The sequence below is a fragment of the Copidosoma floridanum genome, unplaced genomic scaffold (assembly GCF_036245765.1).
Source record: "Copidosoma floridanum isolate Cflo_tuat_1 unplaced genomic scaffold, Cflo_Japanese_pri ptg000030l, whole genome shotgun sequence".
Lineage (NCBI taxonomy): Eukaryota > Metazoa > Arthropoda > Insecta > Hymenoptera > Encyrtidae > Copidosoma > Copidosoma floridanum.
Genome location: NW_028321907.1, coordinates 11,883,691 through 11,911,525, shown reverse-complemented (window position 1 = coordinate 11,911,525; position 27,835 = coordinate 11,883,691). Strand labels below are relative to the sequence as shown.

At 37.9% G+C, this 27,835-nt stretch overlaps 1 protein-coding gene across 1 annotated transcript; it reads right to left on the bottom strand.

Annotated features, from left to right (window-relative positions):
• Positions 1-286: 286 nt before the first annotated feature.
• LOC106644875 (LDL receptor related protein 4) lies at positions 287-25,543 on the bottom strand. The gene is made up of 25 exons (XM_089596373.1): positions 25,462-25,543; positions 19,236-19,439; positions 18,592-18,858; positions 18,246-18,463; positions 17,954-18,116; positions 17,635-17,767; positions 10,752-10,864; positions 10,513-10,669; positions 10,240-10,393; positions 9,869-10,103; positions 9,532-9,701; positions 9,302-9,454; positions 9,067-9,220; positions 8,773-8,982; positions 7,963-8,688; positions 7,727-7,888; positions 7,416-7,637; positions 7,022-7,308; positions 6,642-6,947; positions 6,073-6,570; positions 5,685-6,004; positions 5,138-5,603; positions 4,780-5,038; positions 4,285-4,700; positions 287-721 (listed from the first exon to the last, which is right to left on the bottom strand). The coding sequence occupies exons 1-25, from the start codon at positions 25,475-25,477 to the stop codon at positions 494-496; spliced, it is 6,237 nt and encodes a 2,078-aa protein (XP_089452499.1). The 5' UTR covers positions 25,478-25,543; the 3' UTR covers positions 287-493.
• Between the last annotated feature and the right edge of the window lie 2,292 nt (positions 25,544-27,835).

Here is a 27,835-nt window from a genome sequence, read left to right as displayed (position 1 = left end):
ATCGCAATCCATCGATTCTTTGTTTGATCTTCATATAAATTTGCCTCAGGTCCAGTATGGATCTTTATTATTATTTGTAAATAATAATGTAACCTGCATGTTATTGTACTGTATCATAACATTTGCTCATTTACCTACAGAATTTCACAAGTATTTTTGATAAAAAACTATTTTTATGACACATTTCTATTTTAACGAGGAAATTCCAAGTATAAATATTCCCCGATAAAACAAGTCGATTTACTTTATACGTACACTGATAACTAAAAGTTATTATTATTATTATTTTTTTTTTTTATATAAAATATTTTATTTCGTAAACAAAACGCAACGCAAAACAATCGATTGATTGTAAAATACGTGTTTATAAACCGAGTATAGCCTAGAAAAACTGATAGGTAAGGTCAAAGTTCTTGTAACATGATGCGTAAGCGGCGCAGAATCTTTACATGTGCAGCAAACAGACGCGCTCGCTCGCGACGACAGACTCGTCTCAGACGATCGGTCTTAGTGGCTTGGGTCCAGCGACAATCGAGGGTTGCATTGGCGTTGTTTGCGGCTGATGTTGTATGCTGCTGCTGATACGCGTGACCGCAGGTGGCGACGATTCCTGCAACGGTGTCACTGAAGGTGCACGACTGCTACTCGGTGTCGTCGTGGTTGGTATCAGGGACACGACCTCTGGGCTTGAGGCTTGTCCATTGTCTTCATAAACTCGCTCCTGCACAGATCGAGATATTGTTTTTTTTTTTTTTTTTTTTTTTTTTTTTTCTTACACTACTTGACTTGTTTTGTTTATCTCCGTTTCGTATACGCATTTACATTGCTTGCATTATACAGCGCACTTTTATTCATTATTTTTTTCAAACTTTCTGTCATCAACATGCCGGTAGTAGTAATAATAATAGTAAAACTAATAATAATTACAACAGAAATAATAATGAAAACAATTTAGGTGAGTTCAGTTTCACGTGTTTTTTTGACATGCTATTTTCGTGCAAGTTGGTTATATCTAGCATTCGATTCATTAAATATACCATGTACAACGGCACTATAAGGTATACTTTAACTATTTACTTACATCGCCGATTTACTTGGATTAAAATTTACTCTCTTTTAATCTTTTATCCAACAATTGTGTCGTTTAACATGCGTTTATTCATGTAATTAATAGCATTAATTAATGTAGATCATTTGGCACATGCACATTACAAATTGGGAAAAGGTTCTACTGTTGACGGTTCTTTTATATCCATAACTAACAAAAATTAGTAGAATACATTATCGTGAACTTTGTTGCGATATTTTTTAAATATTTTACCGATAACTTTATTTTTATTACAGTTACTAAGGACACAAAACTTTGTTATTTTAAGGTTTAATAAAGTTAATACAAACAACCTATACTTAACTTTCATTTCTAACACATTTTACGATAGCGTCAACTAAAAGCTTTTTTTTTATTTAATTACAACACAGATTTTTAACATTATTTTTGTAATAAAATATATTTACTAAAAAAAATTTCCATGATGAACGCACGAAAACTATTGTTACATTTGACACAAATTTTTTTTTAAATATAATAAATTTCAGGGAACTCCTATCATTCAGGAATGATGCTTTGCGTACACATAAAAATTTATTAATTAAATTGTTGAGGCAGTTCTGTTTTTTGCTCATCCCATTTTATCGTAAAAAAATTTCCTACAAAAATTCAGCCCATTTTTTTCAGCTGTAATTTTATTATATTTTGATTAAATAATACATCTTATACAAAAGTAGGCTCTAAAAAAACATAGAGTATTGGTTAAAACACAAATGTTTTAAACATCATCCATAAAATTTGACAAAACTTGAAAAACTACGTTTATTATAAAAAGTTAATCTCGAAAAATAAGTACATCTATAAGTTTGCCATGTAACTAGGTGACTCATTGCGAGCAAAAAAAAAATTATCCATCAGTACCCTTTATCACATGAGGCGTGCCTGGCGTAGGCGCTTAACCCAGCGTCCATAATCGTAACTCGTCTATATTATGCCCATCAAAAATACATTATCAGATTAAGTCTTTTTAATCACGTAACCGATCGTTCGTCCGAAAAACGCTGGCTCGAGGACGGCAATTATGACTTTGATGTCAGGCACTAAGTAGCCCCAGTCTCGTTAATCTGGATAAAGTGAAGCGGCATGTACTGCAGCTTGACCGGGGCTTCGAGCTTTGCGGGTTCCACCGTCACGTCACCAGCCCCCCCAGCGTCATTGGTGGTGACACTGGCAACAATTGTCCCACTAGCACCACCACTACAGCTGCTCAGATTCTTGCTCCTCTCGCTGCTGCTTCGACTGCTCCCGGTACTACCACCGCTAACGCCCGCACTAGCGGCTCTCTGGTTATTGGTGATGGTTAATCATTGATTCAAGTTTTGGTATCACCATCAGCGTCGATGGCACGCGAGTAGTCGAGCAGGCGGTTTTTGGTGCAAGATATATATTTTTTAAACAGGTGCGTGCGAGAATAGTTTTTACAGGCGTGGAGGTGGTGATGGTAGTAGTGGTGGTGGTGGTGCGTGTCGTGGTTGTTGGCGTGGGAAGGTTTTTGCGCAACGAAAACAGAATAAAACAGAAAAAAGACAAGACCAAATTTAATTATGCATATCTTAAGTTTGTGTCTTTTTTTTAAATTTTCTTCATAAAAAACATACTTTTTACAACACACCCATCAAACTATAATGTGTGCACGGTTTAACAAACGAGTATTCACATGTGAGTGGGTTACATGAATGTGGTTATAACGTAGGATTTTTATAAATTTTATCTGCACCTAAGAACCCTTTACTTATATAAAAACTAAAAATGCTTTAAAGATGAGTGTTATAGTAAATGTTAATAGGCGAAGTATGTTTTAAGATTCAATACTAAAAAAAAAATCTAAGTGAAAAGCTATTTTTAAGTAGAGGGTTATAGGTTATATAACTACTTATATAAATATAGTTTTTTTTTATTATTTAATATTTGATGTTTGGTACTTTTTGAAACTTTTCAAAAAATATTCTACTTTTTAGAACTTCATTGACATGTAATCCATTTTACCATGTATGTACTATATAAAGCACTAAGGGTATACATGCAACACGCAACTATTTAGAGCCATTTTTATTCCTATGGTATTATATACAAATTATTCATAAAAATATTCTATCGCAATCTGTCATACGTATTCAAACAATGTATTTCCAAAGATTTAAATATCAGTAGAATATTGAATCAGATATATTATTTAACATCGTTCATACTCCATAACAGTAAATAAAAGCAAAAAAGATTATATTTTTAGTTATTATTACTTTCGTTTCAAAATAATACAAAAGAATCTTTTTTTTTTATTATTATTATCAAGATGACTATCAGCATGTGGATGAATATAATTAAAGTAATAAATATACCATAAAAATTAAAAAAAATAGAAATTGATGCAATATATTGATGCATATTGATGCAATATAAACAAATTAGTTTGAATTTAAAATTAGGTAATTCACCCCATAATATATTTTATTCACACATAGTTTTTCACTGAGACAATCCTATTAATCTTAGTATTTGTTTTGTGTAGAGATGGGATTGGATCTTGATTTATACAATTTATACAAGACTTGCTTACAATAATATACGTATACGTTTTTAATATCACTACCTCCTGAAATATTAAAATATAGTAGCCGTAGATCTTGCAGTCTTTTTTTTAATCACTTTATTTGATTAAATAAAAGTTGTATGATTAAATTTTTTAAATAAAATTTTCAGTATTCCATGATTATGTATAAACATTTTAATAATAGATATTATTACGATATTTATCTTTCTATTTCTGGGCTTAGTTGTGTGTTATGTAATTCTTTTTTCCTTATTTAGATGACTTTGGATAACTTAACTATGACTATAGTTTACCCTCTGAGGGCTTAAGTATACAGTTACCAATCACATTCTTAACCATACAAATATCTACATGACGTCCTTTTACTACTGTCGAAATTGACAAGTATCTGTTTACGATTGCATCCAGATTTTTAATTGCCTGCGAGCTTTAATAATAGCTTATAAAAACTTACTGTTAGGTTTATTTTTAAAAACCCTTTGGCTGGGTATTAATAAAGCTCAGATTTATCTCGTGAAACAACTTCATATGAATGAAACATTTTTTATGGGTTGTAAATTTTCTGATTTATACTAAAAAATAAAAATTGTAACATTCATTTCTCGAAACATTGATTGCCCCATACCTGTGATTTGTCATACTTGAGCCTCTTCCAGATGAAACCCTTTTTGTCTCCCACCGGTTGATTGTTTGAAGTCGGTACCTCACCCGCCGCAGATGACGCATTATAATTAGGATTCGTAAACGTGAGCACGTTGCGTCGATTGTTGTACATGTAGTCCTCCCGTGAGTTTTTCCGTGGACATTTCAAGTAGATGATAAAACCCACGATGATAGCAGTAATAACCAGAAGGATTATCGACAGTGTGAACATTATAGCTGTTGTTCCATCTTTGTTTGCTTTGTTAAAATCATTGTGCTGATTGCGATTACTTCCAGACGAAGATCTCGGTGTAGGCGGAATATCCTCGTCATCGATGAGATCATAACTCGAGTCGTTTTCCGTTCCTGGTTTTCTTAATGGCACCCATTTCTTTGGCACTAGAATCAGTAGACAAAAAAACAAATTTACCTCTCGTTTTCAAGCAAGACAATTCAGTGATGGTATAATCTTTCAAACCGGTATAACAAGGTTTAGAGTCTGGCTGATCGGGGCATCCACAGGTGTAATTTTTCCTCGTAAAAAAGCATAAATGACTGCAGCCCCCGTTTCCCACAGCGCAGGGCGTCCATCCAACTTGTTTTTCTGCGGATACGGTACGAATTTCAGTTGTTCCATTCACTGTAGAGCGAATGAGATTACGGTTTTTTCCTGTGCGCTTGTCAGCTTTTTCGATCATCTGTTTGAACCAGTCTCCCCAGTATATATTATTACCGTACTAAAAAAAAAAAAAAAACTTTAAATAGCATTTTATTTCCCCTACTTGATTTGTAAATATAACAAAAAGAAACAGGCTCAAAGTAAAATAAGATTAAACCTGGGCTAGACCGAAGGCACCAGAAGCTTCGGGAACCAGTGCTATCCTGTATCTCCCGTGTAGGTCGGATACTTCAATCCTATCTTTCAGCGCATCTGCCCAGTACAATTTTCTAGCTGCGTAGTCTATCGTTAAACCATTTGGCACATTTAAGTCACTTGATACAATAATTCTTCTATCGCTGCCATCTAAATTTGCGCGTTCAATTTTTGCATTTTTAGTCCACTCGGTCCAGTATAGGTAACCCTCTTTCGGAAACAAAGCAATCGATCGCGGTTCGCTGAGATTTTCAATGAGTTTCTTACGATTAGAACCATCTAATCGAGACACTTCAATTCTTTTGAATGCCATATCGGTCCAGTACAAATTGTTCGCGATCCAATCGACAGCTAGGCGAAATGGACTCGAATTGTTGGAACCTCGAACTATTACTTTGTCATCGTTAAAATTTTGTAAATTGATTTTCCTGCAAGTAGTATTTAACAGAAATTAAATTAAAAATTTTTTATTTCTCAAAAATCATTTATAAATATTAAATTAGTAATACCTTATAACTTTTGCGTCTGTGTCTGTATAAAAAATAAGTTGCTTTTCGTAATGAAAGTCAACTGAATAAGCACTGTGATTGCGCTGAACCGGTATTTGCACTTCCCACATTTCTGGAGTATCTAGCGACATTCTTACTAAAGATTTCTTTGTTGCCAGTAATAAGAAATTTGTTGGCGAACTGTTGCACGTTCTCTTGTCGCTTTTTATGATAATACCAGTTGGACAAGCACAACTAAAGCCATTAGGGTTCCTCAGACATAAATGAGAACATTTACCATTGTTTCTTCCACAAGCGTTTTCCGGATGAACTTGATTTTTCTAAAGTAAATTTAATAATGTTACCGAGGAAATTCAAAATTTAATTATTTTAGTTTATAAAAACTTACGTCCACAAATCGCAAGTCCATGATACCCTCGAGATCCGACTGCACCATCTTTTTATTCTTACCGTCACTTTTCTTCGCTCTCATTAGTGATTTTTCATGCCAATCGCTCCAATAAAGAAAGTCTTCGACCACAGCCAGTCCGTAAGGATGGCTTACCTTATCCACAATGAGTTTGCGATTCTCGCCTTGAAGATCCGAACTTTCAATAACATTCTTCTTGGCGTCGTTCCAGTAGATACGATCAGCAAACAAGTCTATTGTCAGACCATTGGGCCAAGTGAGATGCTCTGTTACAATTGCCGTACGGTGTTCACCATCCATGTCAGCTTTTTCGATTCGAGCATGATGGCCCCAATCCGTCCAAAACAATAAACCAGCTGGATAGTGTAGGGCAATGGCACGTGGATTTTCCAGACCTGACCATACAAGTACTTTACGGTTCTTACCATCGAGCTCACTCACTTCAATACTATTAAGACCAGCATCAGTCCAGTATAGCTATCAAGAAATGAAAATGATTTAAAATGGTTACAATTATATATCTAATTGATACAAATTGATTTACATACCTTCCTACCAACTGAATCAACGGCAATACTGTCAACGGTGTCGATACAACATTCAACTACAGTCTCTACTTTGTCCCCTTGAAATGACGTTTTCTTGATTACTTTTGTAGAGAGTTGACCAGGATCAGTCCAGTAAATGTTTCCTGTCTCTAAGTCAAAATCTGCTCCGCTAACATTTCTCATGTGGCTTACGGGCAATACCGTATCAACTGCATAATGCGTATCCAAAGAAAGAACTCTGATGTCATAACGATGTGACATCAAGATAAACTTTGTAGGTGTTTTTGGACATGTTTTTTTATCAGCCTAAAAAAATGCGTAAAAATTGATCTTTCTGAATTTATTACTTTTTTAAAGCTTATTCTTTCAAAGTTACCTACTTTTATTACAAGACCAGTTGGACATGAACACGTATAATGTTTAGGCTCAGGAGCTGGTAGACAAAGATGAGAGCATCCACGGTTTGAAGGATAACAATGAGATTTCGAAGGTGGATCCGAATCTTTGTAAAGGACACGAACGTCCATAAGTCCTGAAACTTCGGACCGTATGGACGTGACGTCTTTACCACTATCCTTATCTGCACGATGTATAGCTGACGTTTTCCAATCGGTCCAATAAATTTTGTCTTTGTAAATTACGAGACCGAAAGGATGCTTTGCTTTAGCTGGAAAGTTAGATTTTTGTATCCAATCGTTTTAAATAAATGGTTTATATCTTTATAAATTATAGTTTAAAATAAACAGTTTATAGAAGAAAAATGAAAATACTCACGAGGTGAAATAATTGTTGTTACGTGTTTGCCATTAAAATCAGAGTAACTTATCGTTCCACTACCACCATCTGCCCAATACAAACGTTTCTTTTCGAAATCAATTGCCAAACCATTAGGAAACGTTAAATTTGCGCTTATAAATATATGTCTGTTTGATCCATCCATTCCTGCAACTTCAATCTTTGGGCTCTTTCCCCAATCACTCCAGTACATGAGACCATCTACAAACATAAATATGTAGTTAGTTTATTGTATCTACAGAAAGTTTTAACAATAATGATATAGATAATTATACGATCAAGTTTCGTGCCTTTTGGATGTAGAACGATGTCCCGCGGCTTATCTAAACCCTCCCAAATCAATAAACTCCTCATGCTTCCATCAAGTTGTGAGCACTCGATTCTATTAGTTCCAGCATCAGTCCAATATAACTTACGTGAAGCAGAATCAATCGCCAGACTAGCTGGGGAGACTGTAATGCAAACAGTTTTGCCATGAGTTGTATACTAATATCTTTAATTTACATGTAAAACACAAAATGCTCACCCAGATTATTTTTTATAATAGTCTGGCGATTAGATCCATCCAGACTAGCTCTTGAAATTGTATGAGTACTGAAATCCGTCCAATAGATCGTACGATTCAACGGATCCCAAGCAAGACCAACTGCACTTTCAACATTGTCCAATGGTATTACCACATCGAAAGGCTTATTCTGATCCAAACTAATCATTGTAATATCCTTCTTTCTTGCAAACGCCAATATGTTATCAACGTCAGCTTTACAGGTTTTTTCACCCTTAGAAATTTTCATACCCACTGGGCAGACACATCTGTAACCTAACGAAGTAGGCAGGCACATGTGTGAACATTTACCATTGTCATTGCCACAGTGGTTGTCGTAAGTAGGTTGACGTTGCGGATGGAAACTACGGAGATCCATAGGAAAGTGTAGTCCTGAATGGATGGTCTTAAAACCACGACCGTTTTTCTTGTTCACGAGTGAAATACTCTTAAAGTGCCAGTCTGTCCAGTAGACTGCATCTTCAAACACGGTAATAGCAAATGGATGATGGAGACCTCGGCTAACGATCTTCTTGCGATCGTCACCATTAACCGTTATGGACTCGATAACTCTGTGCTTGGCATCGATCCAATAAATACGATCCGTTGTATAATCAATGGTTAAACCATTGGGCCAATATATGTTTTCGGTTACTAGCGCTGTACGATCTGTACCATCCATATTTGCTCGTTCTATTTTAGGAGTGCCTAAGAAAATTACCAAGGTGCATAAATGTTAAATCAATTTTCATAAACAAATTTTAATACTTATTATATCGCTGTTGAACCTACCCCAATCAGTCCAATAAACGCATCCCAAGTGTGGATGAACTGCAATGGCACGTGGCTTACTCAGGTCTTCGGAGACTAATACATAACGTAATCCTGTTTCGATCGATGCAACTTCTACGCGTCTAGTGCCGGAATCTGTCCAGAATATAAGATCATGAATCCAATCTACAGCAATTCCATCTGGAATTTCCAATCCCCAACGAATAAAATCTAAGAAAAATTATATTAGAAGATCAATCAATGAAGTATTAAACAAAAGCGTATATACTGTATTTTTATTAATTATATTTTTACCACTACTATTAGTCCCGTCTACATTAACTTTACGGATAACATCCATTGAGACGTCGGACCAAAAAATTAAATTATGTTTGTAGTGATAATCCAAACCAATTGCATTTTGCAACCCTTTAACTACCGATGTGTATTTGGGTCCACTGATGTAGAGCTAGAATATTTTAAAATTGACTTTAATTCGTGTATGAAAAATTTCTTATTGAAAAGCAAAACATAATGCTTCACATATCACCTGTCGAATGTCGATTCGATTTGCGAGAATCAAAGTGGGATTTGCTCCAATAGCCTTGCACGATCGTAAATCTGGACGCAAGACGTAACCCTTGCCACACTCGCAGTAAAAAGAACCTTGAGTGTTTACGCACTGCTGACTGCACACAGGATCCTAAATGTAAATACAACAGATAAGCTTTCACGTAATGAACATATTTAAATAATAAAATGAATTCTTAAAGTACAAACTTTTTGGAATTCACACTCATTGATATCGTCACAAGTTTTGTTGTCCTTCTCAGAAAGTACGTAGCCAGGATTGCAAGCACAAATTTTCTGATTCTCCGTGGTCATCATACATTGATGCTGGCATACGTGATCTGCAGAGCACTGCACTTTCGTAGGACAATTTTCCTCGTCTGTAAATATCATTTTTTCTCAAACTCAATCGATGGAAATTTTATCAAAAATTCTAATAAAAATTGTCTAAACTACATTTAAGAGACACCGAAAGACGGTTCTTAAGTAAAGTTCCAGGTTGGACATTGCAATCTGATGAAAATTTTAATACAAGTTCTATACTTGCCATCTTTTTCGGGACAGTCGGGTACACCATCGCAAACGTGCTTCGAGTGTATACAATCACGAAGCGTATCCCAGAGCAGCCAAGGAGCTGTGAAACCGGGAAAACGCGCCTTTGTCTCGTTCACCACTGCCTGGGATGTTTTGCATAAGTAGTGTGTGAGCTCACAGCCTACCCGACAGTCGTGCTCGTCCTCACCGTTCGTACAGTCGGGTACACCGTCACACTTCCATGCCGCCTGTTGTTTTAAAGTTGAAAAATTAATTCGTATTACCTACATTAGTCTTATACTTGATTTTTTTAAATATAATATATATTTTTTTTTAATGATTTACAGTGTAATTAGTTCTACAGAAGCATGATTATTTATTTACCGGTATGCAATGTCCATTAGAGCACGTGAATTCATCTTTTGAGGTGCAATTTTTAATTGTTGGGTAATCGCAGTTGAGTTCGTCATCTCCATCTTTGCAATCGTTTTCTCTATCGCATACCCATATTTTACTTATGCAGTCACCATTGGCACACCTGATAGTAAAGTAATTACCATTATTATCCTTAATTCTACGAATGATCGTCAGTAAAATAAATAAATGTCTTTGATTATTTCTTTAAAAGTGTTACAATGGATGGTTGTGCGCCCCCACCTGAATCGATTAGAGGCGCAGCTGCTGTTTGCGGTAGGGCACTTCCATTCGTCACTATTGTCGCCACAATCGTCATCTCCGTCGCACCTGTACGCCATCGAAATGCATTTCGGATTATCACACTGGAATTGGTTTTGATTGCATTCCACTTCTACCTCTAAAAATGTAGCGTATTCGATATTAAACGCCCGACTACCCTTTGGTTTTGTCATGCGAATTCATTTGAAATATTTAAATACCACATTCTAATTCGTCCGATCCATCGTTGCAGTCTCTTTTCCCGTCGCATCTTTCATTTTCCGCGATACATAGTCCGGTGTCTTGGCAAATAAAGTCCGTATCAAAGCACATGCTATTGCAAAAATGAAAATCGTCAATGTCTAAAGTACATTTCGATTGTTAAAAAGTAAAGATCTTGGGCTTATTCAGAAACAGGAATGACTTTAATAAATTAAAGGTTTCACTGCCTCGCAAGTACAAAAAAATCCCATGTTTGTTTTTGCTTTAAAAAAAAATTTATTCGTTAATCAAAGTTATAATTTCAATTGGTGTTCGCAATCTATCACACTTTCTCTGCACCCGAAAAACTGCAAGACTTACAGTAAACTAAAGCGCCGTAGAAAGAAAAAAAAACATAAATACGTTGGGGCTTCAATCCCGCAATTTGCCAGACGGCACGAGACTATATTCACACGCTGTTGTCCAGTGAAATGCACGAAATCTCTGACATACTAGTGAGTGTAAAATCCCAGCTTAACCCACCTTTCTCTCTCGCTCCCGATTTTTCCGCAATGACGTGTACATTGCACGAAATAGGGGAGATAAAAGTTTAGTCTGCCGTTGCTATTGTTCGCTGTGCACCATTTTTTTCGGATTACAACAATACGTCTCGGCAGTATATTTCTGCGCAGATGTCTCGCTCGATGGTGCAACACACCCGTGCCTCATCCATGCGCTTTACGCATGTGCATTCATATAAATACAGAAAGAATAAAGGAGGAGAGTCTGGAGAGCGGTGGCTATTGTTGCTGATGTGGGAGAGATTAAAACGAAGGAGGAACAAACTCTGAGATTCAAGTATTTCGTTATATATATATACATGGGCCGAGTGAGTGTGTCAAAATACAAGAGACACAAGTATAATATCCTGAAGAATCTAGAACTTTTTCCGATACTTGAATCGATAATTAATTATATTTATAAATTTTTTAATTAGCCAATAGAGCGTAGAATTGAAAAAAAGAGAGAGACTTAATGTTCTTATTTCTTTTTACCGAAACTGGCTTGTTAATAATAATGTCTGGATGAAATATAATCAGCTCAAAAACCTCCTAGAGAACTAAAAAAATAAATTTTATTGTCAAATTCTATAGCCATTTTTGATTAATCAATACTTATAATATCATGCACTCGGATGTTTGAACTTGGAAAACGTACTTTCAACCGTGCCAAATAAAAAAAGTAGTACTCCTTTGTCCCGGAAAATACTCGGTACGTACAAAAAAAAAAAAGAAAAAAAGTAAGCCATTCAATGTTAAAACACAAATGATCACGTTACCCGTGTCATTGAGATACATCAGTCAAGACTAATGAAAAAATTCTGCCTACGACGGATTTTAGTCATTATTCTCCAAGTGAATAACCGTGTGTTAAATCATGTTGTAGTAATTACGAGTAGGGAAATTTTAGGGAAATTGGTTGATTATTGTATCCCTAGATCAGAATATGTGTTTTCTACGTGTGTGGAATTGTTTGTGGATCAACAGTGTAGGAGAAAGGACGCCAGACAGGGCGCAAGTCTTCAGGGGGATTAATGTGTTATTCATGTTTCGGCTGTCAGCACTGTAGGGGGATATTGATGCGGCGATCCTCGGGGTCACCGAGCAAAGGTGGCACGCGTAATTGAGTTAGCTCAGGGTGTACTTGCCACTCTCTACTAGTTAAACAATGTTTGTATATACTTTGTCAGGAAACTTATCGAAAGAATTGGGGGGAGCTAAATGGGAAATTCCTTTTTTCCATTCCACAATCAGATGTTTGTCTTGGCTGTTGATTTACGTTTGCAAAGTAGGTATTACGGAGGGAAAACACCCTTTTCTTTTTTAATTAACTCATCTGATAATTTCACTCAGAAAAGAGCTCGAGAAGTATTCATTTGTCACGCTATGGAATTCGTCCGAGAGAAAACCAGCTGTACGGGATTTGAAATATTGTATCCCAACGGTGTAAAAGCTCACTTGCAGCTCAAACAAAACAATCTCTATTAAAAAAGTAATCACTAAAGCCACACGTGCGACTAACCAAGAGTTGATGGTGTTTATATATATGGCTTAGGGCTTCGATAATGGCGTGGCTGGGTATTCCGTTGTGTTCGCTTTAAAGACAAACGTCGTGCGCACGTTGGTACCCGAAGGGAAGAGCGAAGAAAGGGCCTTGATTCTAGATTCTTTTGTAACGCGACGAGTGGGACAATGAGAATCGCCAACCGAAGCGAAAGAGCGGAAGTCTGTAAGTGATATTTAATACACGACAGGGTGTTGAGCGCCTTTGTTCGACCATCTGTGGGTTTTCGTTGAATGAGCTCGCATTCGCACGTGCGCACTTACCCTCCATTTAGTCAATTTCGTTTTCTTCCCCCCCTCCCCCCCAACGTTAGTAGTCGCGTGATTGGATCTTTCTTGAAAAACCTATTGTTATCTAGTGATGTATTTTTTTTTCTATGGCAATCGTTTCATTGGATTTTACGAGCTAAATTCGCTGCTTTAGATCAAACAAAAATTCACGCGTCCAACAACACCTAGTACATAATAAGGCGCGCGTAGTTATGATTTTGTCCACGAGATTCCTTTGAAAATCGCGCTTTTTGTTAATAGCTGGTACAACATTATATCCGTACACTACATATTCGTAGCATTGAGGTAGAAAATATACGAGTAGAATGAACAAAAAAAGTAAAGAAAACGCCAGAGAACGTGCACAAAAGGTGGCTGGATTTAAACTTCCCTCGGAAATGCAAAAGTAGCTCTCTACGATCCGCGTTCCACGCCAATGGATGGGATAGAAAGGAAGCAATGGAAAAAAAATCAGGATTATCCGTCAATGGGCTGCACAAGTGTTGAATCGATGAACATTTTTCTTGTTTGCCGGAGCCAAGAATTAACGACCCTTGGGGGTGTATGCGCAAAGCTCGCGTTGAACATCATCGTTGTCATCAACACGGGATTCTCTCGGGCCTCGAGCCAAAAAATCGCGGGGAGGTTTAACGCCATCCGCATCAGCGATTGAAATTGCGGAGGAAAAAACGCGAGAAGAGGAAGAAAAAAAAAAATAACACGTCGCGGGGGTGTTCGTGTATATATATATATATATATATATATATACGGCTGTCGAGTTATGACAAGTGAGGAGGAGGAGGAGGAAGCGGAAGCGCGAGAGGGACGGAAGCTGGGGTGGCTGCCAGGTGGTGGTCGATAGCTCCCCGCGCGCTGCTGCTGCCAGCGTTGCCCTGGCAACCCACCTCCGCGACCTGGATCGCCGGTCAGTGTATGTAGGTACCTCCTTCTCTCTCTCTCTCTCTCTCTCTCGTAGAGCACGTCTGGTGTGCCTGTAGATGTGTAAACACGCATGGGTGGGCAGAAGAGGGGTGCCCTGTCTGTGTGTACTTACATTTTTACCTCATTCTATGTAGGTCTCTGGCTTCTTTCAGCGGCCGGCGAATTTTTCTTTTTCTTCGTTACGACCGCATCGCTTCGATTGCATTTCATGAGGGAGGAGGGCGGGTCGCGTTGAAGTGGATCGCTCGGTTTGATCTGTTTCGTGAAAGTTGCTCCGAGGAAAGATGGAAGCTGAGGATATAGGCAGTATACGCGTGTCGATAATGGGGGTAGGAAAAATGAAATTTTACCCATACGATGTCAGTGCAGTGGTGAGTAAGAATGGGAAATAAGAAAATTTATTCGTGTTTTTCGCTCTAGAATGAAAAATCTGTATCGAAACGTTGAGTTTCTAAAACTTCTCGGTATACCAGATCTCCTATATATTTACGGTAAGGGTTGTTTTGCAGATAACAGAGTTTCTTTGAATAATCAGATATCAGTTGGAGCTTGAATTTTAATTAATTATTGCGATTATTTTTGTAGTGACTATAAAATGTTTGTCGAGCTAAAAAAGAAGGGAAAAAAAAAACTTTTGGCCCGATAATTTGTGTAACTTCATAAACTGATTAAAGAAATTGTTCAGCTGCATAATATATACTCTGATTCTGATCTCAAATCGAGAGCTAGAGCAATTTTCGAGCAACGAATTTGCCCTTTGCAAGATAAACTTTTTCATCAAATTACCCAACAACGTTTTGCTACGAATCTAGGGAACATATTTACTTTAATCTTCAAATAATATTTATTTTAAATTGAAAAAAGATTAAATCTATACTTATATAAAGCTCAATTTTATTTACAATACTACAGTTTTCGTGAATTTCGTGGATAATGTTAGGTCAAACGAAAAAAAATCGAACTCGTTGCTCAAGTACTTAACTACACTGTTATCGGTTATGTAAACAACCTGCCTAGCAACGTACCCATCACCAATCTCTTCAGTTTTTTCGCTCGTCAAAGAGACGACTGGACGCTCCATCCCCTTTGTTTTGTACCTCCTACTCATCCCCGTTTATATCATAAAATACATCTTACGCGTATAAGATGAGGTGAGAATCTTACAGCGCGATGCTTTGCTCAAGGCTCATTGTTTTATTCCAGTTAGCTGATGGTTTCTCGGAAGCTTTCAACATTTTTTTTGGCCTCCGTGGAAATTGACGCGTGCACCAACTGGAGCGCCGCTACGTAGCATTACCAAAGTCCCCCTCTTGTGTTTCATAAACTTTGAAATCGTTCAAGGGCGTTTTCGTCGGTTTTTTTTTTTTTTCATCCCCCCGCTCCTCTCAATTGACCCAGTGTTATATATTGGATTGGCGCACGTGCCGGCGGGAGGACGCTGTGCGTGAAAGCGATGCGAGAATTAAACTTCGGATCAGATTTTGTTTTGTTGTGTGTGTGTTTTTTTTGTCTTGCTAGATTGTGTTTTTTACGTAAATACTTTTTTTTTTTTTCCCTTGATGACTGAAGTTGTTGGGTTTCATCAAAGTGAAAAGAGCTAACAAATTGGTATTGGTACAGGGACGAAATGTGCATTTTTAACCACCGCCGAAATGTGTGTTTACCGCATTATTCTAACTTTCATTGAAGCGTGTTTGTTCTCATTTGTTTGAGTGATATTCCAGACGACGCCGAGGGGGATACCTATACATGATACATTTTTACATCCTCTCAATGACACGATGTTACTTTACGTATTTGTTCATGAATTCTAGATCGATATTTGCGATTTTTCGTAGAATCAATCGTAGAATTCAAAGCTGTTTTGAAAAAAAACTTGAGATTGTTTCGATGACCAAAAGACGATGAGCAATATATTAGACGTGCATACAAAACTTTGATGTATTTTAATGTTTATAAACCTGTAAAGTCAACCTAACTTTGTAAGCTCTGTGATAACCAAGTTACGAAATGCATCGTCATTGCAATGAAGTAAGAGATGAGCGAACAAACGTACGCTCGATTAATCTTACTACTGCGCCACAATTGTAACCCATCGAGCAGCCATCCCAGCCCAAATATTCCATCCACCCCCTTACACGAGCATATGTTGAATAACCTTTCGATACTTCTACCAGTGTGTCCCGCTTGGATACTGGTCCCAAGGAAAACTCTATACGAGCAAAGCTCGCTAAATTTCCTAGCCAGTCAAAATGCGGCAACAGGGAGCATATATATACAGGGAATTGAGAATGAATGAGCGGAGCGAGAGAAAAGACGAAGGGAGCGAGAGGGTCGTCTGATGCCTTTCTCCACGTTCGCCCGTGTGCCCACGCGTATACCGCGGAGCGAAGGACTTTGCGTGGGCGAAAAAGGAGAGCTGGGGGGGGGGTGGCTCTTACCCCACGCGTTAATTTTCTCTTTACCCTCCTTGGGTTCTTACTGTGTGGGACAGCACTACCACGACCATTTTTTTGCGACGGCAAGTGTTACGCGCAAACCAAGTCAAGGAAGTTTTGCGTTTTTTTGTTGAAAGTCGACCGTTCTCCCTCTCTCTCTCTCTCTCTCTTCATTGTGTGAAAAAATGAGGTGAGGGGAGGAAATCTTCTCAGTTACAGAGAAAGGGAGCGATTAAATTCGATCGTCATGTTGGCGATGTTACGCGTATGTATGACAAAGATAACTAGGTGGGACGCGTGGGAGCGCTGATTGGCATGACTTATCGTGATTGACTATCGGTCTGATCGCGCCGTTCCGATATGCCGAAGGTCGATTCGGTGATCGTTGATGGTATACGTCATGTAGCCGTCCACGCGTTGTGGATTTTAACCCCCTGCCAGTTCTCGTTCTATTGACTCGATAAACATTTTGGCACCTCTCTTCTCTCTTATTAGTTATTAGTACTTTAATCAATAACTGGAATTTTTCTATAACTCTCAAATTCTAATGTTGTGTGATACATTACGTTTAAATGGTAGATTTATTTCTTGAGCGATACGGATGGCTATATGGGAGTGTAACTATACGGTTACAACTTATTACAAGTAAACAATTTTATAAAAATTTTAATTTACATTTTTCACTTTATTAGGTGTGGCTTATCAAGTTCCGATACGTGTCAACTTTTTGTAAAGGTGTGATTAATGTCGATTTTTTTGACAGTCGATTAAAGTAGGATGTTTATCAAGGTTCTTTTTGTACGCTATTTCGAAAGTAAAATTCATAATAATGCTCGACTCGGATGATACGTGTTTTCATTGAAACCATTACAACGAAACTCATTATCGTATCTGTCAATTACAAGATATTACTTCATTTCGTGTCAAGAGATGGAGATATTTTTGCATTTCATGAACCCGCTCAACGTTTAATTTACGGGAACTCATTATTATTATTGAAACTAAATTTACAGATCTTTGAGAGCGAACAACCTGTAGTCAATTTTCAAACTAATTTTTTTTTTTTTTTTTTTTTTTTTTTTTTGCTCGCGTTGATATTTACGTTTATAATTTGATTGAAGCCGACTTACTTTTTTCTGTCGCAGTTTTCCTCGTCCGAAAAGTCTTTGCAGTCATTTTCGCCATCGCAAACCCAGTCCAACTGAATGCACATCCCGTTTCTGCACTCGAATTGTTGCGAAGTGCAGTTTTTTTGCGACTCACCTTCATGTAATTAAAAGACAACCATAAATTAATTTCGTTTGTAGAATGCACTCGATTTGCAAGACTTTTCTTCAAGATATACGTTTGATTTCTTTGATATCTCGAGAACAATTAACTTCTAGAGCTTGCAAATCGTGCATTCTCATAATTGAAGATTCATCAAAAAGTGATGGGTAAACTCACCACAATGGGTTTCATCGGAGTAATCACCACAGTCATCGTAACCATCGCACAGCCACTCTTTAGCAATGCATTTACCAGAAGTGGGACACTTCACGGATCTTTTGCCGGTGCAGGTGGCATTGTACACATCGCAGTGTATTTCGTCATCGGCTCCCTCGCAATCGATCTAAGATCATAAAGTTATTGCTTATAGGTGCATACACGAGTATTTTTGCTAATGTTATAAAAATTCAAATATCAAATAAATGTTTCGCTAAATTAAAATACACGTGTATAGAGAAAAGCAACAGCTTACTTCTCCGTTACAACGATCCTCGATGGCGATGCAGGTGCAGGTGCTCAGGCACAAGAACTGATCATCCGGGCAGAGGCAAGCCAAGGAACTCTCGTCGTCCAGCTCGTGCACCACAGACTTGCGATCGGTATGTAATCGATCTCCGGCCTCACCGTGCTGTCCCATTCCGTGGCTGCGCTCCGAACCCATGCGCACGCGAGCTCGATACTCTTCCAAACCTGCTTTCAAAACTAATTTCATGTGATAAGTTTACGCAATCCTTCAAACAAAAAAATCAACAAGAGGCTTCGATACAGATATAAAAAAAAAAAAAAAAAAAAAAAAAAAATGGAGTGACAAGTTGTACCTCCATCAAAGCCACCGTACAGTCCGGGACTGCTGGGATGCCTGCCTTGGCCATACATTCCACTCATGCCGTTTTGGGGCCGTCCAGGAGCACCATTTCTAAAGCTTGGCAACTCACTCGAGTCGTCATCGGCGTTTTCATCGTCGTCGTCGTCGTTGTCAGGCTCGGGTAGTGGCACGTGATGGTAAAAATCGAGTGGCAACTGCGGAGGCGTCTTGGGTCGATTGTAATCATCGTACCCGTAACCACTGGCTGAATCGTCAACGCCTACGGCATTACATTGTGTATTTTTACTATTGTTGTAAATACTCATAGTCTTTTGTTTAAACATTTTATACTGCATAGATTAATTTAATGGCAATCTCCAAAATCATGAACCAATTCATCGATGCATGTATTCTTTTAGATTAAATTATTACTTTATATTCGTATAAATACACGGAAATGGAAATTCATTACCAGAAATGAATTAAAACACTGAAAAACAAGTAATGCAGTCTTTGCCTGACTGTATGTAAAGGATTAAATTGTATCTATATTTTGAATTATATATCAAATTTTTGTTTATTTAATTATTATGGATACTTCATCGTGCAGTAGAAAAAAAAAAACTGTCATTTCGTACGATAATAAAACTACTTTACCGTGATGTCCATTACGACTCCTGTCGTGTCCGTGATCGTGTCTGTGATCGTGTCTCTGATCGTTGTCACCGTCAAAACTCGTGGGTGACATAGTCCTGGTGACCATAGTTTGGCGCAAACTGCCGCTCCCAAACATTTGCCGAGCCGCCCCTCGATTGACCGGTGATGTCGTCGACAACGACGAGTCCGTTTGCGCGTCAATATCTGCGAATGTTTTTATTTCCATGTAAACATTACGTGCTCGGGAAATCACTTTGTGGGTGGAGCCCGTTTAAGAGTGGTGGACCCTATTGATAATGTATCAAGAGTATAAAAGAGTCAGCTTGTTGACTCGTTTGAATGGATTAACAAACATCTCGGCACTATTCATAATTGGCCCTTCGGTATATGAGAGTAACGATACGTTTGGATTAATTATGGCACTTGCCATCGCATTAAGTACTTGGGATTGATACCATATACATCCCTTCCATTCAAGCATTAGAAACACCTAACCAGACAATAATTATCATCGCGATTTTCAAAATAAATCGTTCATTAATGCTACTTAAATCCCACGTATAGCCAGAACTACGTAATTATGGGTAAAACGAGATGAAACACACAATAGCGAGCACTTCAACGGAGGACTATAAAAATGGAATCAGTCGGCGATTCGATCGGTGCTGATGCATGATTGTCCCGTTTGAGTGGCTCCATTGACGCATGCCGCACGCGCGCTTGAATGAGCGACAAGCGTATTTCCGAGGTGTCCATCATTTCGATCCGCGTCCGGATTACGTCTCAGTGAAACCCTCGACAACTCAAAATATTAGGGAGAAAAATTGCAAGGAATACACATGAATGGAAATGCATTTACTCGAAACAATGGGAAGACACTTTACGCGCATGTACTAAAAAATTTCTTTCGAAAATTTTTTTTTTTCATTTTTGGACTAAAACCTGCCTTTTTTATAATTTTCAAACAAACATTTTTTTAGAACTCCTTACAACAGTTATCAACGCATTATCAGGGTTTCGGTGGAACGTCTCTGTTACGATGAATTTCGATTTAATTTTAATATTGTTATCATTAATGGTGTCAAAATGATTTCTCAATAGTGTCCCTTCCAGTCCCTCGATAATACACTTTGCATTTTGCATCATCCTTTGCTCGAACTTCCTCATAATAAAATCACGTGTAACAAAACAACCAAAGTACTTTGTTTTGTAAAGGGAAAAAAAAAAAAAAAAAAAGAGTAGCCATACCATCACCGTAAAAAAGGGAGTGTTCCTCGTCCGAGGCGTGCACTCGTTGCTCCACAAATGCCAGAGGACGCGCAAAGCCCCGAGAGTATAAGTATACAGATACACGAGGCGAGCCCTCTATCCATGAATGACTCTCTGTCTCCCCGCAGCCGCATGGACGCGTGTATGTATACACATATATACACATACACAAGCGCGAAAGGTCAAAGGAAAGGGAGGGGGAGCGTTTTTCGTTAGCCGAAGGATACAACGACATCAGCATCCACGAGAAGCGTCGGGGGTGGCGCACGCGGTGTGGGAGGAAAACGGGAGGGCGCGCGTGGAGGCGTAAAGAGCCTTTTCATTCAGCAGAGCACGCGTGCGCCCCATTGGGGGATCGATATTGTACGCGCGCCCATCGACAGAAGGAAGAGAAGAAACGACACACAGCCGAAACGTAGGTGTAATGTACATGAGTGTACACATGGAAGCGCATTCTTATACATATATATGTATGTACCCGTGTCACTGTGATTTTCGAGCTCGCGGTTTCCTCGAGGGAATCGACGAGAGAGTCTCTCTCTCTCTCCTCCTTCTCGTTGTTGTGTAAATATATACGTGTGCGTACGGGGGCAAGGAAAAAGGGACGCTCGAGTTTTCGAGGGGGCGCGTGGAAAGTGGAACTTGAGCGCGTGGGAAAAGATATTGAAAGGAGGAAGAGGTAATCTCATAGACGATGATTAAGCACATCAAGCGTACTTTTACGTTCGGCCCTCTCGCGTTCGTTTGGTTGATAATGCGCGTTTTTCTACAGTATACAACATAGATGGTATGGATGCTGTTGGTGATTGTAATGATAATAATATTAAAAAATAATTGTTACAGTCGCGGTATTTTTGTACATTTCCAATTATTATTATTAACTGATATTATGTAGAATTCAATCAATGGAGGGTGCGAGAATCGGTTTGATCAAAAACATGTAATTTTAACCATGACCATCTGGCTGATGGATGTTTCGTTTGTTTGTCATGCGATAAAACAAGTATATTCCTACTGTTGTCAATTTCACAATCCACGCTTATCATCAACTCTGCGATTTTCATGTGATTTTCTATTTTTACGCTGAACTTGGGTTTATTCGCTACTTTTATGTTCTTCGTTATCGTTTATTCGATTTGGTTTTGCATCGGTTTTATTAATTTACAAAGTCTCGGTAATTAAACGTGGGTAGGTCGATATCGGGAAGCGTAAAGTTTTTGCAGGCTTTATAACAATGAGAGGTCACGTTGCGCCTTTGTAATGTTTTTTTTTCTTCCTTTTTTTTCTATTTAAATGAAATTTCATCATATGAATTTAATATTCGTTTAATACATTTAATTAATCTTGTGATACGCCAAAAGAATGAAAATAACAATTTTACTTCGTGAATAAATCTTCTCGGGTTTCAATGGTTTTTTAAAATTTATTTATTATGTGTAGGACATAAATATTAATTAAATAAAAAATAAAAAAATACCCCCATACCGCGGCATCTAATTCACGCCCATGGGCATCCAAACGCGCGAAACACATTCCACCAAAAGTGCGGAACCATCCATCCAAGATACAGACGACCCAGCCCGCGATCCGCGAACCGTAATTTCGACTTGCTGTTGCTGGTTCCACCGAGTGGCTGCTGCCTATGTACGATATACCGGCGTGCAAAGGCTTTGTTACGAAACCACGCGCGACTGCATTCGTTCGTACCTTTTGTCCCTTAAAATTTCAGTCGCGTCGCGGCTCGAGTCGGAATGCGTCTCTAATTAAAAATCTACGTGACAATAACAGAGAACTTTTGCTGTGGGGAAAGAGAAATTTCTGCACCCCTGACACAAAGAGGACAAAACACATAAATAATTAAAAAAATAAAGCGTGTACATGACCGTGTGTGAAACAAAAAAACTTTTCTTTCGAAGAGCTTAGGAAGGGGCGTTCGAAGGACTGGTAGACGCGCCCTGAGCGGAGGAAACAACCTTCGACACACTGTCTGCCGTTGATTTCTCGTGGGTGGCTCTCTGTCTTTCTCTCTCCCTCTCTCTCTCTCTCATGCGTTCAAGTTTACAAAAGGAGAGCAAAAGTAATAACGCGCTTGACCCACCCTACGTTTCCTCTCTTGCTATCTTTTTCACTTTCGTGTTTTTTTTTGTTTTTTTTTCCTCCCTTGGCTTTATTTATGAAGTTGGCAAAAAAAGGACTCAGAGTTAACGTAATGACGTTTGATCGGAAAGTTTTCAATGAGCGAATTTTCGTTCAAGAACACCAGCCAAAGTATACACATAGATTATTATCCGCTTTTTTTTGTTGACTAACAGATCATTGGGATTATTTTTTAAATTAGCTTGTATCAATTGATTGTCTAATTTATACGTTGACGGCTTCTAGTACAGTTTGTGAACTAAAAGGATATTAATTCCAATTGTGGATCAAAAAGTGATTAGTCATGTGAAGGATACAATGACTGGAATCAATAATAAGAACTTTCTAAACGTAGTTTTACCAGATAAAAAAGCGTAAAAAGTTATATTTTCCAACGGGTATCCATTCAAAAATCACATTTTTAGTACACTATTGGGTTACTTTCCCAACCAAAAATCAATCCGTCACTATTAATCAAAGCAATACTTTACTGTTTACTTTTACGATACACATTGGAAAACGTGTTTGCCTATCTCTGCTTCCGACATGTGAAAAAAAAAAAAAAAAAAAAAAAAAAATGAAATAATAATAATTGCCTTCCGCAGCAAATTATTATAAATATCATCGAGTCATGTAAATATAAGAGAGGAAAAATCAACGAAGCTCTGCAAAAACAAGCTCCCTCAATCGGCAATGGTTACAGAGTAGTAAACCAATCCTCGTTAATCAGTAGTACCCTCGAAAAGTCAATTGGCCCTGAGAAGAGGTCTTATACGTATGTACTACTGTTTCAAAACGTCAAGAGAGGTATGGTGCGATATTACACAACTTGAGCTTGAAGCCCCTTACACATTATACGCGTATACGCTCACGAGAATCTAAAGACAATCCAAGCACGTCACGAGAAATACTCGAACACCCTAAGTAGCATGTAGATAGACAGCTCGCATTGCAGATTTTGAGCTTACATAGAGTCGTGGTAATACATCCAACGCCCGAACTATACATACATGTATACATTCATGAGCTGAATTTTGCTACGGAATTTCCTACGCGCAATACGTGTTTCCACCCTTGAGAATATATGCCGAAGCGATGCTGAAGCTCCGTATTGCTTAGTACGCGATGAAGTGGTGAGGAAAGCTCATTGCGAGCGTAAATCATCGAAGCACTCGACCAGTGATGCGTGTGTAATTCCTTTTGCGCGTGTAGTGTCGACGAATATTATATCGAGAAGTGGCATGACTTTGTAGTGTTATTTGTTTATTTTTTATTTTATTTTTTTTTTTTTGAGCACTTGATCGTTGTAAGCGTAAACGACTGCAGTTTGTGCGATGGATGAGTTCATTAGTACTTTGATCTGCTGTGAGAAGAAAAGATAAACATGAGATAAAGGTGAAGGATATTCACGTGTTTATTTGTTATTACTGCTGCTCTTGATTCAAACAAGTTAATGAACCGTTGGACAAATATTACTGTAAGGTATTGCGTGTATTTACCAGTAGGTCGGTGTAACTCACGAGGGTGACAATGTGTTTTTGGATTAATGCAACTGAATGACGAATTAATCACAGATGATATTAGAATGTGTAGAAGAATTTATGTAAGGAACGACTGATGAATGGCATATCTTTAAAACAAAAAGTTTAATCGTAACATACATACATAATGTTACGTACGATAAAGTTTCGCGTTTAATGCCTTATTGTCATGAAATGTCACATAAAAAAGTTAGAAAGTCACTAAGTTTTTAGCATGAAGACAAAGTTATTTAGCAAGTTTGAGCTTCAGTCAGTTTAACATTTCCAAGTAAGTTTGGAAACTCAAAAAAGTACGTACACGGTGTTAGTTACACGCATAAATTAGAATTTTTAGATTACACCCATTTTAAGATTAAAATGAAGTTTATAGGCTAAATAGACCTTTTGCTCTGGTAAAAATATGAAGCAGATAAAAATATAATTGGTAATGCCATGCATCCAAGTACAATCTGTGTTACCATACGATTCCAGTAATTGTAGCCTTTTCATGTCCATATTGAAGAAATCTTGTGAGTTTCTTAAGGCCCTTGAAGTATATCTACAAGATTTATTTAAAATTGACATGAGAAGCTGAGATGCAGCTAATTTTCAAAAAATAAAAATTTAAAGTTCTTTATTCGTGTTTTCTAAGTTTTCATACGTTTTAGCAATTTACGAAATTATCTGCACTACATGATGACATACTCATGGGGTAAAGAGTACGTGCGAACAATTGGACAGGATTACCAATTTTATTTTGTCTCACAGAAAAAGTAGCTGATACGCCACCCATTTGCAATCCATTATTGAGAAACATTTCAACAATGCACGAGCTCGTCCTCAATATTCATATCCTTTGGTTACGTATCCCACAATCGTGAAAAATTTACTTGATAGGTCATCAAAATTTCATCACGACGCGGTTGAAAAATTCATCCTAGAAATTTTTATCTATTTGGAGTTTTGTATTTTTAATCATCCATCAAACAATTGCTATGCGCAACTTCATGTATACATCTGCATTGAAAAATAATAAAATCCGTGTACCAACATATACTTCCGTCCAACAAATGCCTAATGAACGAATATAAAATTTCCAAAAATCAATTGCCTAAATTCTAAATTTACCACTAAGCTGCTCTTGAAAAACACCACCCTCTCATTTTTTGCTATTTGAAAAAAAAAAAAAAAAAAAAAAAAAAAAAAATCAACGTCCCTCAATCAAACGAGCTCCACTCGAATAACCACGTAAAGCACAAACGTGGCTTTTATTCGCAAAGCTTTCCAAAAGTCGCTCATACCATTACCGGCAACCATCTCGGCGAACAAAATGACGCAGGACAGTAATAGCAAGAGGTCACGCAGAAGAGGAACAGCAGTAGTCGACCTCATTTTGCCGCCACCTCCTCCTCCTCCTCCTCCTCCCATCGTCTCGCCCGTGCAGCTGCTGCAGTGCCTCAACCACACCAGCACTCGCGCACGGCAAACACAAATATTAAAAACAAGAGATAAACCACCACGTAGACCGTTAACACTCCCCGAGCGCACAGTCTACAGCATCCCCACTCCCGAGATTTTTGTTTTTTCACAGCCTCTCCAATCTCAAAGATATATATACTTATAAGCAGAGCCTAAAAGCTCACTCGGGACGAGCCTCCTCCTCCTGCATATCTCCGTGGTCCCGCACCTGCGACGGAGCACCTGCACTACCCTCCGCGGCTAACAACCCCTCCCCGGCTCTCATATTTACCGCTGTCGCGTTTTTATTTATTTTCTGTTTGTCTCTCAGATTATTGTTTATTCGTCCACTGGATTTTTCTTCTCACTCGCTGCCTCGTAACCGCGAGCTAAACAAGTTTTCTTCCCTCCTCCTCACCCACCTTCAGCACCGCTCATCTCGCACGTTCACAATAAGCGCGCCCGCGCCCACTCGTAATCTATACAAACACGCGTGTCCACCTCCTCCTCGCCCTACAACTCTGACTGGCTGATGCACCGCTGAATGAATATGGACATGGCCGTGTAGCGGGGGAGGGCTCGGTGTGGCCTTTCTTGCGGCGTCTTCGCCTGCGAGCAGCCAGCTCTCTTTCGTGCACTTTCAATTGTTGATGTCCGTATACTTGGCACCTGGGCGATATCGCGAGATGGGAATCCAGGGGGTGCGGAAAGTGACGTGTGGTCCGAGCTTACGCTGAGACTCGACTGAGTTGCTCCGTGTTTCTGGTCCCGCACTTGCCGTATTCGGTGCCTTGCGGTGGTGTACGGGTACATATAGGGGTGTGCACGGGCTGTGGGGGTTTCTACTGCGTATATCGGAGCCAACAGCTACCCCTGCACAATCCGCGACAATAGTTTGCGCAAGCGCGCTGATTTTTCTCGACGTTGTCGCTCTCTTTTTCATTGCCGGGGAGTTGTTGTCGTACACAGAAGAGAGCACGTGTCATGGAGCTTTTTTTCCTTCCATTTCTGAATTTTTGGTCCCCCTTTTTTTTTTATTTACATTGGCCCCGAGAGGACGTTGGTGTGCTTTTAGACTACGGTGCGTTTGTACGTGCACACGAGTCTTTATTTTCTGTCCTGTAATCATTCAAGAGTTTCTTTTATTGCAATTCGAAATTCACCTGCCCAGCCTAATTTTTGTGTTTACCAGAAACCTTAGAGCTTTATTTCTGGCTGCTTTCTCTTCTTTTTCGTTTCCTTATATAAATAAACGAGTATTTTTTGAATTATTGTTATAATTTTTCCGAGCTCAACTGATTCCTTTTTTATTGCGCAATATTTGTATTATTTTTATTTATTTTTTTTTTTACGACATTTGCAAAATTAATTAATAAACGTTTGAGAAAAAATTTCAATTGATATTTTATCAACTGCTTGACCAACTCTTGAAAGATTAAAAATTTCGAACCCAAATAATGACGTAAGTGGAACGATGCTCTTTTCATCTTTTCGTCCCACCTGAAAATTTGATTATTTTCGTATGGAGCTGGTCAAAACTTTAATAAAATGACTTTTAAGTTATTTTTAAGCACTCATTACAATGAGACGTACACGACTAATTTCATACAAAAAAAAAGTAAACTTAATTTTATATTCCTGTTTTTTTTTTTTTTTCTTTTTATACAATGAAACACAGTGATTAATGGCAATACATTATATTATATAGAGTAATTATTATTACTATTATTGTAATTATTGTCTTAATAGAATTATTTTTTAATAAATTATAAATAATAAAAAAAGAAATTGTTCCATGTGTTTTTTTTTAATATATTGATATCGTAATTATTGTTTTCGTTATTTTAAATCTTTTTGTTTTACCATCAAACAATAATAACAATAATAATAATCATAACTATTACCTTTTTCATTCGCACTATTAATAATAACAATTATAACACCAATAACAATTATAAATAATAAAATTAATACAAGGCAAAATGGTGGTTTTTAATTTATTTCATTTGATAATTATTTTTGTTTGTGTTTATTATTACACTGACTCTTAATAATTTATAAATAATAAAAATAAAATGAATGGGTGCTTTTTATTATTATTGTGGTGATTACAAATTTATCTCCAGCTTCATTGACTCTTTGTGAATTATTTATTAATTATAAAATAAAAGCTAGACTACCCATTTATTTTGTTTTAATTTTTTTTATTATTGTTCT

Excerpts from the sequence above, each read along its gene's own strand:
- LOC106644875 (XM_089596373.1), bottom strand. Across the intron at positions 9,702-9,868 it reads CGACTGTCCCGAAAAAGATG|ACGAGGAAAATTGTCCTACG; the intron begins GCAAGTATAGAA and ends TGATATTTACAG. Across the intron at positions 9,455-9,531 it reads ATGAGTGTGAATTCCAAAAA|GATCCTGTGTGCAGTCAGCA; the intron begins GTTTGTACTTTA and ends ATTTACATTTAG.